The sequence below is a fragment of the Culex pipiens genome, chromosome 2, assembly GCF_016801865.2.
Source record: "Culex pipiens pallens isolate TS chromosome 2, TS_CPP_V2, whole genome shotgun sequence".
In the NCBI taxonomy this organism is placed as follows: domain Eukaryota; kingdom Metazoa; phylum Arthropoda; class Insecta; order Diptera; family Culicidae; genus Culex; species Culex pipiens.
In genome coordinates, this window is record NC_068938.1 from 73,812,975 (window position 1) to 73,827,606 (window position 14,632).

The following is a 14,632-nucleotide window of genomic DNA, read 5'->3' on the forward strand; positions in this document are numbered from 1 at the left end:
TTCTTCGTTCCTTAGAAATTAGGAGAAAAAAGATACTGCCGCCACCTTTGTTTAATATTTGCAGGTACCCAGCCTAATCAGCGGAGCTGGTCAAAGGATGACCAGGTCAAACTCGTTACTGACCAATTCCGACATCTACTGGCGAAGGTGATCTAGGACATCTGACGGCGGTTGCGGGGTCGTCCTCTTAAAAGCTAAGTAACAAATCAGTAAGGTAATCGTATTACAGGCCTGCCTATTATGGTCATGTTGAATACGATTAACTACAACACTAACCATTTAAACTTTCAGCAAACAAGACTTATGACGGACGTGACAAGACGAGGGCCTGTTAAGCTGTTAAACATTGTTTTCTGTTGTTTTCTTTGCTTCTTAGAATTAATTACTTTCTTTGATTGATTGTAAACCTCAACATATAAATTCATTTTGATAATTTTGCGTTTGTTGGGATGGTTTAATGATCGGTTAGTAAAGGTCCATTTGTGCGTGGATAGTGTACTCCGTTCGCTAGGGTTCCTTGGAGTCAGTTCTGTAGGTTTTAACAGTCTCGACAGTTAAAACCTACAGTACTGATTTTGGGAAGCTTGAGCGAATGGGGTTTTTAATGAACATTGGGGGCGGCGATTGAGCACGAAGTTTCGATTTAGCTTATTTACACCATAACACAATTACATACTCTCACAACACAATCTCATTTTAACCTACCCAATCATGTCCTCAATCCCCGCTCCCATGGAGGGCGAGCGATCCGCATGTGATTGACACGACCATTACCGTTCCTTTACACAACCGGACTTGGACTGACTTGATCCTGGCTATCCCACCTCGATCCGCAAAAAAAAAAAAAAAAAAATAAGCCAGACAGGTTTTAAAAGAAACGTATTTTTTGGTTAATAATTAAAATGTCGGGGATTTGAGATAAGAGTAGCTTTCGGATAGGTTGCTTTAAATCTTGTATTCAATTCAAGTTAGGTAGTTATCCGCAAATGCATATTTGGACTTATATGAATAATTGAACGTTTTGGACTTATGAATAACACACAACTGTGCATTTATTCTAGAGTCAGATCCATACAGCGTCAGTGTTTATTTGGTCGAAGTGTACTAATTCATTGGCAGATCTGGTTCTAGTTGTAATGTACGACAAGACTACTGACGGACGTGACAGGACGAGGGCCCAGTTTAGAGGTTTCGACATCAACGATGTGCGGCTGGATCACCCTCCCAAAAAAAAAAAAAAAAAAAAAAAAAAAATTTAATTTTAATTTTAATTTTAATTTTAATTTTAATTTTAATTTTAATTTTAATTTTAATTTTAATTTTAATTTTAATTTTAATTTTAATTTTAATTTTAATTTTAATTTTAATTTTAATTTTAATTTTAATTTTAATTTTAATTTTAATTTTAATTTTAATTTTAATTTTAATTTTAATTTTAATTTTAATTTTAATTTTAATTTTAATTTTAATTTTAATTTTAATTTTAATTTTAATTTTAATTTTAATTTTAATTTTAATTTTAATTTTAATTTTAATTTTAATTTTAATTTTAATTTTAATTTTAATTTTAATTTTAATTTTAATTTTAATTTTAATTTTAATTTTAATTTTAATTTTAATTTTAATTTTAATTTTAATTTTAATTTTAATTTTAATTTTAATTTTAATTTTAATTTTAATTTTAATTTTAATTTTAATTTTAATTTTAATTTTAATTTTAATTTTAATTTTAATTTTAATTTTAATTTTAATTTTAATTTTAATTTTAATTTTAATTTTAATTTTAATTTTAATTTTAATTTTAATTTTAATTTTAATTTTAATTTTAATTTTAATTTTAATTTTAATTTTAATTTTAATTTTAATTTTAATTTTAATTTTAATTTTAATTTTAATTTTAATTTTAATTTTAATTTTAATTTTAATTTTAATTTTAATTTTAATTTTAATTTTAATTTTAATTTTAATTTTAATTTTAATTTTAATTTTAATTTTAATTTTAATTTTAATTTTAATTTTAATTTTAATTTTAATTTTAATTTTAATTTTAATTTTAATTTTAATTTTAATTTTAATTTTAATTTTAATTTTAATTTTAATTTTAATTTTAATTTTAATTTTAATTTTAATTTTAATTTTAATTTTAATTTTAATTTTAATTTTAATTTTAATTTTAATTTTAATTTTAATTTTAATTTTAATTTTAATTTTAATTTTAATTTTAATTTTAATTTTAATTTTAATTTTAATTTTAATTTTAATTTTAATTTTAATTTTAATTTTAATTTTAATTTTAATTTTAATTTTAATTTTAATTTTAATTTTCCCTGGGCTTTGTCATAATGAGTGTCATAGGTTTGATGCTTGTTTGGCAAAGAGTATGATTTGATTCGATGTGGAATTAAAATCGAAGTGTTCAGTATATTGCTGAAGCTTCCATTTTTACACATGGACACCACTTCATGCTGCGAGAACCCACTTTGGCGTAGTCTCAGGGCTTAATCGATGGCCGGTAAGCTGTCATCGAGACAAGGAGGTTCTCTGATAGTGGAAATATCACATTTGTACAATGAACCGCTACATATGTGATTTTTCCCTATCTTAATGTGGGTGTCAGGTTAGGATGCGGGTTTAAAAAAATAGTGTTTGTAGAATTTAGGATTTTAACTATAAATATCAACTTTTTATACTTTGCCTTTAGTTATTTAGGGCACGGGTCCCCCACAGACCGTTATTATGAAAAAAAAAATTCCACCCAAACCAATGATTGGGCATGGTTCCTGGGACCATTCTGCACCTCTGGGCCGAGTTTCAAAATATTTGCCGGCAGAAATTTCGAATACGGTCAGTTTTAGTGTTTTGAGTAGAAATTAAGGGGAAATCGCATGCGAAATGCGTAGGAAAAAATCAAAGCTTCAATGTTTTAACTCCAAAACATTACTGGTTATGGTTTTAAATTGTATTAACATGTAGCAGAATGATATAAAAACGATTTACAGCTCTGACTTAGTCGGATTAAGCCTAAGTGAACTGACTTAAGTATATTATTTACAAGTTTATGCCTTAATATTTAAAAAAAACTCCTACATCAAGTGATCTTATGTCAAGGAAAACTAGATTATACAATAATAACTTAAAATGGGGTGACTTTGAGCCAAGGGGTGACATTGTACCAATAAACGCACAAAGAATGCATTGATAAGCTTGAATTTTATGTTAATTTATTTATTTGTAGACGGATTAATTTGGTCTATCTATGTTCCCACAAAGCAATTTGATGATATTGCTACGCTAATCTGCTTATTCTGTTTGAATAAAGTCTGTTGATTTAAAATTAAATTAATTAAAATAAATTTAAAATCTCCTGGAATCCTCCAAATTTGAAAATGATGCTCACATTTTTCAGTTCTAAATCAATTCCTACTGAAATCAATTGAAACAATCAAAATATTAAGGAAATACATTTTGTGACGTGGCAAGTTTGTGACATTGCAATAATAATAAAATTGTTTTTTTTTGGTTTCAAATCGTTTACAAATTTCAACCTTACGAATGAAATCCGGAGAGTACTCCAGCTATCATTTAGCTCTTATATTTCTGTTGTCCTGTGTAATGATTATACTTAGCAAAAGTTTAATGACCCAACTTCCCACAGGATTAATATTTCAAACCAACCAATTATTTTTCAACATTTCAGTTATTGTCATAAAATAACATTTTATAATTGATTTAATTAATGTTGATACACTCATAGTTAGAATTCAATAGAACATATTGTTGATCATCAAGAACGACAAAACAAATCCTACTTCTGCCCAATGTGAAAACACAATAAATTTGTTAACAAGCTTGGCATATCTTATGAAAACATGAAAATAGTACAGTTAAATATCAAATCAAATTGTTCGCTCTACAACATTACCAGCCAAACCGGAGTGAGAGGCAACCACGTTTAACATTCTACCACCGAACCCGGTATAGTCAAGTATGTACAGGCGAAGTAAGTTTTCAATGTGACTTGTGTCCTAAAACTCTTGTCGGGGTCAAACGGTAAGGCTTATGAAATTTAAGCTTTATCTTTTTTTAAGTGTTTCGTACTTATTGAACTTTTTATGGCAGAGGACAACATAATCTAAAAACAATATTTGCAACGATTATACTTTGCAATTCAAGTTTATCGAGCTTGTTGTTAAGCTATCTGGCTGTTATAAAATCGTAAAATTTGGTACAATGTCACCCCTTGGCTCAAAGTCACCCCATTTTAAGTTATTATTGTGCAATCTAGTTTTCCTTGACATAAAATCACTTGATGTAGGAGTTTTTTTTTAAATATTAAGGCATAAACTTGTAAATAATATACTTAAGTCAGTTCACTTAGGCTTAATCCGGCTAAGTCAGAGCTGTAAATCGTTTTTATATCATTCTGCTACATGTTAATACAATTTAAAACCATAACCAGTTATGTTTTGGAGTTAAAACATTGAAACTTTGATCTTTTCCTACGCATTTTACATGTGATTTCACCTTAATTTCTAATCGAAACACTAAAACTGACCGTATTCGAAATTTCTGCCGGCAAATATTTTGAAACTCGGCCCAGAGGTGCAGAATGGTCCCAGGAACCATGCCCAATCATTGGTTTGGGTGGAAAAATTTTTTTCATAATAACGGTCTGTGGGGGACCCGTGTAGGGACAAAATTAGTAACAGTGAATTTAGTAATTCTATCAGAATCGGTGATTTTCATTCAAGTAGCATAAAAACCATTCTAATTTGTCAAAATTTTCATAGAGTCTCGATCAATCAATAGTGAAATGATATCGGACTAAATTCGTTGATCTGTTGAACTAACGGTTGTCGGATTATGATTGTATCGACCATTGTTGCGAATCGAGGATCTACTGGAATTATGACGAACAAATGGTCGTCTCTTTTTCAATTCACGACTTGTAAAATATCAACTGTTATTTTTTTTTTGTTTTTTTTTTTAAATAAGCCAGCCCTGGGCATGAGTAGAGATCTCAACGCCGTTAGCAATGTTGGCTTAAAAATAAAATTCATTGGATAATATCACCCTCCCCCCAGCCAACATTTTTGCCATGCGAAGCGGGCCTCTAACACTGTGTCTAGGTAACACCTAGCTAGGAGCGATCAGTGGACAAACACAAGAGGTGATCTCAGGGTCGATTAGGAGTTCATGAAGCAAATTAGTCGTCTCCCACCCCTTTTAAATTGAAAAATGAACTCTGAAACCAGCGTCTACTCACAACAACAGAAACCGAGGCCTCTTCTAGGCATTGTAGGGTCTAAATTACTGTTTGCCATACAATTTTGAAATTAATGATTAGAGTATTTAGGATAATTATTTTCAACATTACAATATTTGTCTGTTTGTTATCTCCACATAACTTTCTATAACAGGTTTAAAAAAAATATCTAATGTAATATGTTATCTAAGCCTTTAGAAGTGCATTTAGGTTTAGGCACACTTATTTTGACCATGAGCTTCAGTTTTATTTTTATTATTATTTAGAGAAGATTTGTAGGGTTTATTCTTCTTAATGAGTTCTTCGTTCCTTAGAAATTAGGAGAAAAAAGATACTGCCGCCACCTTTGTTTAATATTTGCAGGTACCCAGCCTAATCAGCGGAGCTGGTCAAAGGATGACCAGGTCAAACTCGTTACTGACCAATTCCGACATCTACTGGCGAAGGTGATCTAGGACATCTGACGGCGGTTGCGGGGTCGTCCTCTTAAAAGCTAAGTAACAAATCAGTAAGGTAATCGTATTACAGGCCTGCCTATTATGGTCATGTTGAATACGATTAACTACAACACTAACCATTTAAACTTTCAGCAAACAAGACTTATGACGGACGTGACAAGACGAGGGCCTGTTAAGCTGTTAAACATTGTTTTCTGTTGTTTTCTTTGCTTCTTAGAATTAATTACTTTCTTTGATTGATTGTAAACCTCAACATATAAATTCATTTTGATAATTTTGCGTTTGTTGGGATGGTTTAATGATCGGTTAGTAAAGGTCCATTTGTGCGTGGATAGTGTACTCCGTTCGCTAGGGTTCCTTGGAGTCAGTTCTGTAGGTTTTAACAGTCTCGACAGTTAAAACCTACAGTACTGATTTTGGGAAGCTTGAGCGAATGGGGTTTTTAATGAACATTGGGGGCGGCGATTGAGCACGAAGTTTCGATTTAGCTTATTTACACCATAACACAATTACATACTCTCACAACACAATCTCATTTTAACCTACCCAATCATGTCCTCAATCCCCGCTCCCATGGAGTGCGAGCGATCCGCATGTGATTGACACGACCATTACCGTTCCTTTACACAACCGGACTTGGACTGACTTGATCCTGGCTATCCCACCTCGATCCGCAAAAAAAAAAAAAAAAAATAAGCCAGACAGGTTTTAAAAGAAACGTATTTTTTGGTTAATAATTAAAATGTCGGGGATTTGAGATAAGAGTAGCTTTCGGATAGGTTGCTTTAAATCTTGTATTCAATTCAAGTTAGGTAGTTATCCGCAAATGCATATTTGGACTTATATGAATAATTGAACGTTTTGGACTTATGAATAACACACAACTGTGCATTTATTCTAGAGTCAGATCCATACAGCGTCAGTGTTTATTTGGTCGAAGTGTACTAATTCATTGGCAGATCTGGTTCTAGCTGTAATGTACGACAAGACTACTGACGGACGTGACAGGACGAGGGCCCAGTTTAGAGGTTTCGACATCAACGATGTGCGGCTGGATCACCCTCCCAAAAAAAAAAAAAAAAAAAAAAAATTTAATTTTAATTTTAATTTTAATTTTAATTTTAATTTTAATTTTAATTTTAATTTTAATTTTAATTTTAATTTTAATTTTAATTTTAATTTTAATTTTAATTTTAATTTTAATTTTAATTTTAATTTTAATTTTAATTTTAATTTTAATTTTAATTTTAATTTTAATTTTAATTTTAATTTTAATTTTAATTTTAATTTTAATTTTAATTTTAATTTTAATTTTAATTTTAATTTTAATTTTAATTTTAATTTTAATTTTAATTTTAATTTTAATTTTAATTTTAATTTTAATTTTAATTTTAATTTTAATTTTAATTTTAATTTTAATTTTAATTTTAATTTTAATTTTAATTTTAATTTTAATTTTAATTTTAATTTTAATTTTAATTTTAATTTTAATTTTAATTTTAATTTTAATTTTAATTTTAATTTTAATTTTAATTTTAATTTTAATTTTAATTTTAATTTTAATTTTAATTTTAATTTTAATTTTAATTTTAATTTTAATTTTAATTTTAATTTTAATTTTAATTTTAATTTTAATTTTAATTTTAATTTTAATTTTAATTTTAATTTTAATTTTAATTTTAATTTTAATTTTAATTTTAATTTTAATTTTAATTTTAATTTTAATTTTAATTTTAATTTTAATTTTAATTTTAATTTTAATTTTAATTTTAATTTTAATTTTAATTTTAATTTTAATTTTAATTTTAATTTTAATTTTAATTTTAATTTTAATTTTAATTTTAATTTTAATTTTAATTTTAATTTTAATTTTAATTTTAATTTTAATTTTAATTTTAATTTTAATTTTAATTTTAATTTTAATTTTAATTTTAATTTTAATTTTAATTTTAATTTTAATTTTAATTTTAATTTTAATTTTAATTTTAATTTTAATTTTAATTTTAATTTTAATTTTAATTTTAATTTTAATTTTAATTTTAATTTTAATTTTAATTTTAATTTTAATTTTAATTTTAATTTTAATTTTAATTTTAATTTTAATTTTAATTTTAATTTTAATTTTAATTTTAATTTTAATTTTAATTTTAATTTTAATTTTAATTTTAATTTTAATTTTAATTTTAATTTTAATTTTAATTTTAATTTTAATTTTAATTTTAATTTTAATTTTAATTTTAATTTTAATTTTAATTTTAATTTTAATTTTAATTTTAATTTTAATTTTAATTTTAATTTTAATTTTAATTTTAATTTTAATTTTAATTTTAATTTTAATTTTAATTTTAATTTTAATTTTAATTTTAATTTTAATTTTAATTTTAATTTTAATTTTAATTTTAATTTTAATTTTAATTTTAATTTTAATTTTAATTTTAATTTTAATTTTAATTTTAATTTTAATTTTAATTTTAATTTTAATTTTAATTTTAATTTTAATTTTAATTTTAATTTTAATTTTAATTTTAATTTTAATTTTAATTTTAATTTTAATTTTAATTTTAATTTTAATTTTAATTTTAATTTTAATTTTAATTTTAATTTTAATTTTAATTTTAATTTTAATTTTAATTTTAATTTTAATTTTAATTTTAATTTTAATTTTAATTTTAATTTTAATTTTAATTTTAATTTTAATTTTAATTTTAATTTTAATTTTAATTTAATTTTAATTTTAATTTTAATTTTAATTTTAATTTTAATTTTAATTTTAATTTTAATTTTAATTTTAATTTTAATTTTAATTTTAATTTTAATTTTAATTTTAATTTTAATTTTAATTTTAATTTTCATTTTAATTTTAATTTTAATTTTAATTTTAATTTTAATTTTAATTTTAATTTTAATTTTAATTTTAATTTTAATTTTAATTTTAATTTTAATTTTAATTTTAATTTTAATTTTAATTTTAATTTTAATTTTAATTTTAATTTTAATTTTGATGGATTTCTTATGTTGATTTTATGCTATTTTTCTGCTGATCAACTTTCTGCTAGTTAATTTTATGCGATTTATTTTTTCAGCGTTTTAATTTTTATGAGGATTGTTCTGCCCTTGAATTTGTCTGCCTTTTAAATATCTGCAAGGTCAATCGGCAGAAATGGTCAATTTTGCCGATTGATCTTGTCTGTTGTTTTTAATTCTGCTTATTTACCATTCCTGCCATTTAGTTTTGTGCCGATCTAAATTGCTACCATTTGACGTTCTGCCATTCTGTCATTCTGCCGATTGACCCAACCCCAAAAGTATGATAGATTTGCTTACCAAATTTTGAACACGTTTTGGACTGGACAGAGTTCTGTTCTGGTAATAAATGTGTCCACAATATCCTTCATCATAGTGAGATACAAGGCTGTTGCGTTGCTTTCGGGGACGTGTGCTCTCAGCGCATCGATAACGCATTGTTTCGACATACGCAGAGCAGGCTGGAACTTCATCTTGTCCCCGTCATTCAGGTCCGCTGGAGAAAGTCCGTGCACACTCTTATGAACATTTGCAAGGAGTGTCTCAAGATGGAGTCGTGATATTTTAAATTTTCCTGTAATATTAAAACCAAATAAGTAAACTATAATCATTTGAAATAACCAACCTTACCTAAAAGCAACTCAACATCTTTCTTTAAGATTTTCACTTTCAGCTTATTTACGCCGTGGGTGTAATCCTGCATGTAAACGCGTTCGGGGAGCGCCGTTGCGCAATAGTCATCTCCATATGTTGAATTAGAACTGCTCGGCATCTCCATACCATCAAGCATGGATCCGATTGGTCGAGGATCTCCGTCACTGGCATGTCCGACAATTATAATTCCTTCTTTGTCCATAACCTCTCTGTAATGCTTCCATCTTGTGGTTACTTGCTTTGCAGTAAATTTGTTATCGCTGCAAAAATACTGCAAACAGAACGACGGTGACCCTGCTTCCAATGGCTGCGCCATGCAAACGTAGACGTTACGGCCCACCGGATAGTTCTTTATATTGTTTAGGACTTGTACTGGGTTGGTTGTTCTGAAAATATTGCTCTCTGGCATTCCGTTAGCATTGAACGGAGCTACGAGGCCACATATTCGCGCTTTTGCATGGTCATACTCAATTTGTCCGTTTATTTTGGTGGCATCCTCGCTCAAAACAACAGCCTTTGGCAAATTATTTTTTTCGAGGAACCGTGCCAGCTCGTGTATTCGCAGTTGACCTTCTTCAAAACGTTCGGCTTTCTTGCTCAACAATCTTTTGAGAGTCGCCTGGCTTGGGCAGATTGCGTTCGCTCGTTGATCTTGATAAAAATGAGCTCCTCCTTGAACGTACTGATACAAAAACAGGTCCAGTTCTCTCTGTGTGTAGCGCATTCCGTTTAATTTCTCCAAATTTTCCGATTTTTCGTGAACATTTTGCAGTAGATCGATCAGGCGTGGAGATTTCTTGCGGCCTTGTTCAGCTGTGCCAGCATCGGCCCTCTGTTGGCACACAGCTAGTTTAAATTCTCTGGAATGTCGGAGTCTAGCGCCTCGGTCGAAGTTGCGTCCTGGTCTTCACGTTGGTCATCTGGGTCAACAAATGGAATTGATTCGATTGTGAAGTCATCATAAGTCGCACTCGTCGTCGTGAGCGAGGTGGTGAGTTCGTTTCTGTCCAAGCTATCGGATGCGGACTGGCTTTGCGATCGGGAAGGTTCAGATGGTACACGTTCAATCAGAAGAGCCGTTCTTTGACGTTTTTCTGCAGGTTCGTCCGGCTTCTTCCAATGATTTTTGACGTGAGTCACAAAGTTGGTGATCTTCCAGGAACCGCTTCGTTCCGTGTTACAGGTGGCCTGGACAGTCTCGCAAAGTGGGCATGCAATTTTGACTCGACTGTTCTTGACATCAAAACTAATCGAAACATGATCGAGGCCCTGGCACAATCTGTCGTACTCGACGCTTCCGTCGTGTCTGAAAAAAAAAATCATAATTATAAATTAATCATCATAATTCATAAATCAAAAAAGTCAAGAAATTAAAGCTTAAAAATGTATAATCAACACCTATGTGCTAATAACTTCTGATAGGTTTGCCAAATTTTCAATCATTCAATTATTCATAATAAGCGCCCCACCACGCATTTTTCAAAAAAAATCGGCTGAAATGCCTATATTTCGAAAACATTATTTTTTACGGATTTTACAATTCCTCAGGATCTTTTCAATACAACTTAGTTATGTTGAAAGGGTATCAAAATGATTTTTTTTTTTATACTGGACATAAAAATGAACATTTCGATCATGGTAGTCATTGAATAACAATTTATGAAATAGAATAAGTTTTAAAAACTTTTCAATGTTCTTTGTCATATTGGTCATGTGTAACATAACCACCATAACTAGCTTTACAAATTAGTATGGAGATCGGAAGGAACTGCCACTTAATTATAATAAACTGTAAATAAATGTTAAGACAATTTAAGTTGAGTTCGATTGGTTTCAGCGGCCGTTATATACACCGACCAACAAAATTTCTGCGCAGACTCAACTCAAGGGGAAGCATGAACTTTGGGGTCCCCAGAATCACGTGCACTTTGAATTTTTCAAAAATAGTTAGTCTGGACCGGATGGTTTTTTCACGTTTTTTTCCAAAGTTTGTATGGAGAATTAGTGCCATTCCATTCGGCCCAGTCTAACTATTTTTGAAAAATTCAAAGTGCACGTGATTCTGGGGACTCAAAACTTTATGCTTCCCCTTGAGTTGAGCCTGTGCAGTCATTTTTGTCATTTATTTTGTAGGACAGTGATATTATTAAGCTTGAAAATAAACATGCACTGGACAAAAAAATGTATGTGTAATGTATACGAGCTTATTGTACTTCTTCAAAACGAGAAGAAGTTTTTTTTTAAAAAAAGGTCATAAAAACAAAAAAAAAATTGTGTTTTGGTTTTTTAAACCGCCTTGAGTCAGTGGTATTAAACAAAAACGAAACAGCAAAAAATTAAAATTTTGTTTATTGGACCTTTTTAAAAAATACTCCAGAAGTGTGTGTTTTTAATGGTCATGTCTTATGTTTCCTGCAGAATTAGTTGAACTGTTTAGTCGTTGCGATCTTCATCACTGTACGTTCTGCATTAAGTCTTCTCGGCTAGCATCCAGCAACCGGCGTAGGTTTCACGGTGGGCACGATTTGTTTCGGTTGTGCCTTTCGTGCAGGCGAGGCTATCATCCCGTAGGTAATCCGGGTGCAAGGCAGGGTCCTTACGTTCCATAACGTGGGACAACATTTTTCGCCTGGACTCGCTGATGTCGAGGGTGGTTTTTGGCTGTGGAGGATGCGCATTGCGGAAGCTGTGGTGACAGGCTTTGGGGAATCTGCGGATGATGTCTTCTCGCTGCCGAGGACGTCGTCATTGTTGTTGGAAGTATACGCGTCCAGACTGGTCAGGGCCGACGGGTTGCTGGAAGGCTTCTGGGCGGTGCAGCGGATTCGTCCTCGTCGGTCACCGTTCGGCAGCAGGCGCTGGTAATCCGCGGTCACTGTGGTGTGTCCTGGTCCATTTTAGAATCTTGACAGTCACCGTTTCCCAGTCGCGGCCCAAACTCGAGCTGGGATGATGCTCCAGCTGCTGCCGGATCAACTCTGTTTGGCGGTTGCTCCTGGAAATGCGGTGGAGATTAACAAGTATAACAGCTGATAAACCATCGTGTGCCAATTCCATTACCAATTTGCGAATGTAACTATCGTCCTTGTACAGCAACACGTTCTACGGCTTGATGTCCGTGTGGATGAGGTAATCGAGACCCTCTAACACTTGCCGGACGGTGGACGTTTCGTTCGGCAGTGGAATTCCTCGGTAGTTGCTCTTCAGGAAAAACTTCGGCAAGCTGTGCCCCAACTCTTCAAACACCAGACAGATGTGCGTCCCCTTGATGCCCGTTATCCTGAAGTCGTTCAGCAGTGCACCGTCTTGTTTCGCTTCTGATCGGCGTTCCGCATCAATCTGAATCTCGTCCTTGGCCGTATTGGTCAATTGCTGTGACGATTTGACAATCTTCAGCCTTACGTACCGCCTTTCGTCAAGGTCCCAGCTTAGCCACACCATCAAAAAGTGACCCCACCTGAGATGACCGACCACTGAAGGCAACAATTCGCCCCACTACAACGGATGTTAACTCCCGTGGCCAACCCGCGGCAGTAATCCTCCCACGCCTCCTGCTTATAATCGTCACTAGGTATATCCCGCACCATCCTCGTCCAACAACCGATCGTCTCCGTTGAGCTTAAGTTCTTGCTTATTCCGGAAGAATACTGTTTTTGATTGTCATGTTGTCGCTCTAGCCGCCGCCGACGATACCGAACTATCTTATTATCCGGAGATTGCTGGCCACCACCACCACCTGCTGCTGCTGCCGCCGCGGCCGCTGCCTGTTGTTTGGTAGCTTCTTTTTGTTTGGATCTTTAGCACACGCCTATTCGCGTCGGATTTTTGTTTATCTTTTGCTGCTCTGACTACCCCGTAAAAAAATGACAGGTTTCCGTCTGACGACACACCAATCGGAATCATGTTACACCAAACCCCCCGATTACGCTCAGGCGTTACGCTTTGTATTTCGTCGATTTCTCTGGAATGGCGCAACTTTTTAAAGCAATTTATACGTCTTGTGCAGATTTACAAATTGCTTTCAAAAGAATGCAAAAATGTTGCGTCATTCCAGAGAAATCGACGAAACACAAGGCGTAACGCCTGAGCGTAATCGGGGGTTCACGTGTACCATAATCAGCCGATTTAGTTGGGATGCGTTAAGTTTTTAGTCGCCCTTTGAATAGACCGATAAATAACCGATTCCGTTGAACTTCGTCGGTCGATTTCGACAACCAATATTCTACAGAAGTCGGTTGGCCGTTGTGTTGGCCGAAACCACCCAACGAAACCCGACATAGTTATGTGAATTGCCGGATTTTTTTACCGGGTATCGATTCATCCCACTGCCCACTGAGCATTTTGGCTCGATCTAGCTCGAGATCGAGCCTGAATCGAGTCGAGGCTCGAGCAAAAATTCTCAGTTGATGAGAACTTTGACTCGAGCCTCGAGTGGATAGCTGGACTGAAAAACGCAAGCTAGTTTTTGCATTTTTTTTTTTTTCAAACTTATTTAATGAAACAAAAATTGAAAATTTACTCAGCTTTGGTCGACTATCAATTACTATGTGTAAAAGATCTTTAAAATTCAACAGTTCGCCTGAGTAGCATCTTAACTATTTGTAAAATTCGCCTAAACATAAATATTCTATAAAATATATAAAATGTTCATACCTCGCAGCAAAATAGTCTTTCAGCTTCAGCCTCAGTGCAAGCTCATCAGTGGAGTCACCTCGCGTTGCACCTGGACCTGGACGTTTTGATTTGCTTCCTTTTAGGAAGAAGCCCCATCCTTTTGCTTTGACGACTTGAGACAGTTTGAGCAGCAAAGCCCTTTCGCCTGCCATCAACTTGAAGTCTGCACATTTCTCTGTATATTCCCCACAGAATTCAGCAATTTTTGGATTTCCGGGTCGAAGGTTCGTAAGTTCTGGGAGGCTTCTGATGTCTTCCTCGATGGACCGTATCTGGCCTTCACTTAGATCCTCCAAGGCACAGTTCAAGTACCCCGTTCTTTGCAGCACTCTCTTCAGATGCGCGGGCACGGGGCACTTCAATTGTGCTTCCGCCTTCTTCCAGAAGTTTTCCTATAAAATTAATATCAATAAGTTTCATGCCATAATTATATTTTGTTTAGTTAGTACCTCGAATCCTTCCATCTGTAACCGGAGTTGACCGGAGACCGGAGTTGACAGAAGTTTTCCTGTTAAATAAAGAAATCATTTAGTTTTTTTTGCATTTTTTTTTGTAA

The 14,632-nt window shown here is 31.7% G+C and overlaps 1 protein-coding gene and 1 pseudogene across 1 annotated transcript in view; both read right to left on the reverse strand.

The window, feature by feature from the left end:
• The window catches only part of LOC120420143 (uncharacterized), a 16,850-nt gene extending 6,048 nt beyond the window's left edge, over positions 1 to 10,802 (reverse strand). The window contains exons 1-2 of the mRNA XM_039583102.2: positions 9,379 to 10,802; positions 9,049 to 9,322 (exon numbers count right to left, since the gene is read on the reverse strand). Coding sequence (XP_039439036.2) covers positions 9,049 to 9,322; positions 9,379 to 10,126 — 1,022 coding nt within the window. The 5' untranslated portion in view covers positions 10,127 to 10,802. The remainder of the gene's footprint in view (positions 1 to 9,048; positions 9,323 to 9,378) is intronic.
• A 930-nt stretch (positions 10,803 to 11,732) lies between these two features.
• LOC120420129 (uncharacterized) lies at positions 11,733 to 13,742 on the reverse strand (annotated as a pseudogene).
• Between the last annotated feature and the right edge of the window lie 890 nt (positions 13,743 to 14,632).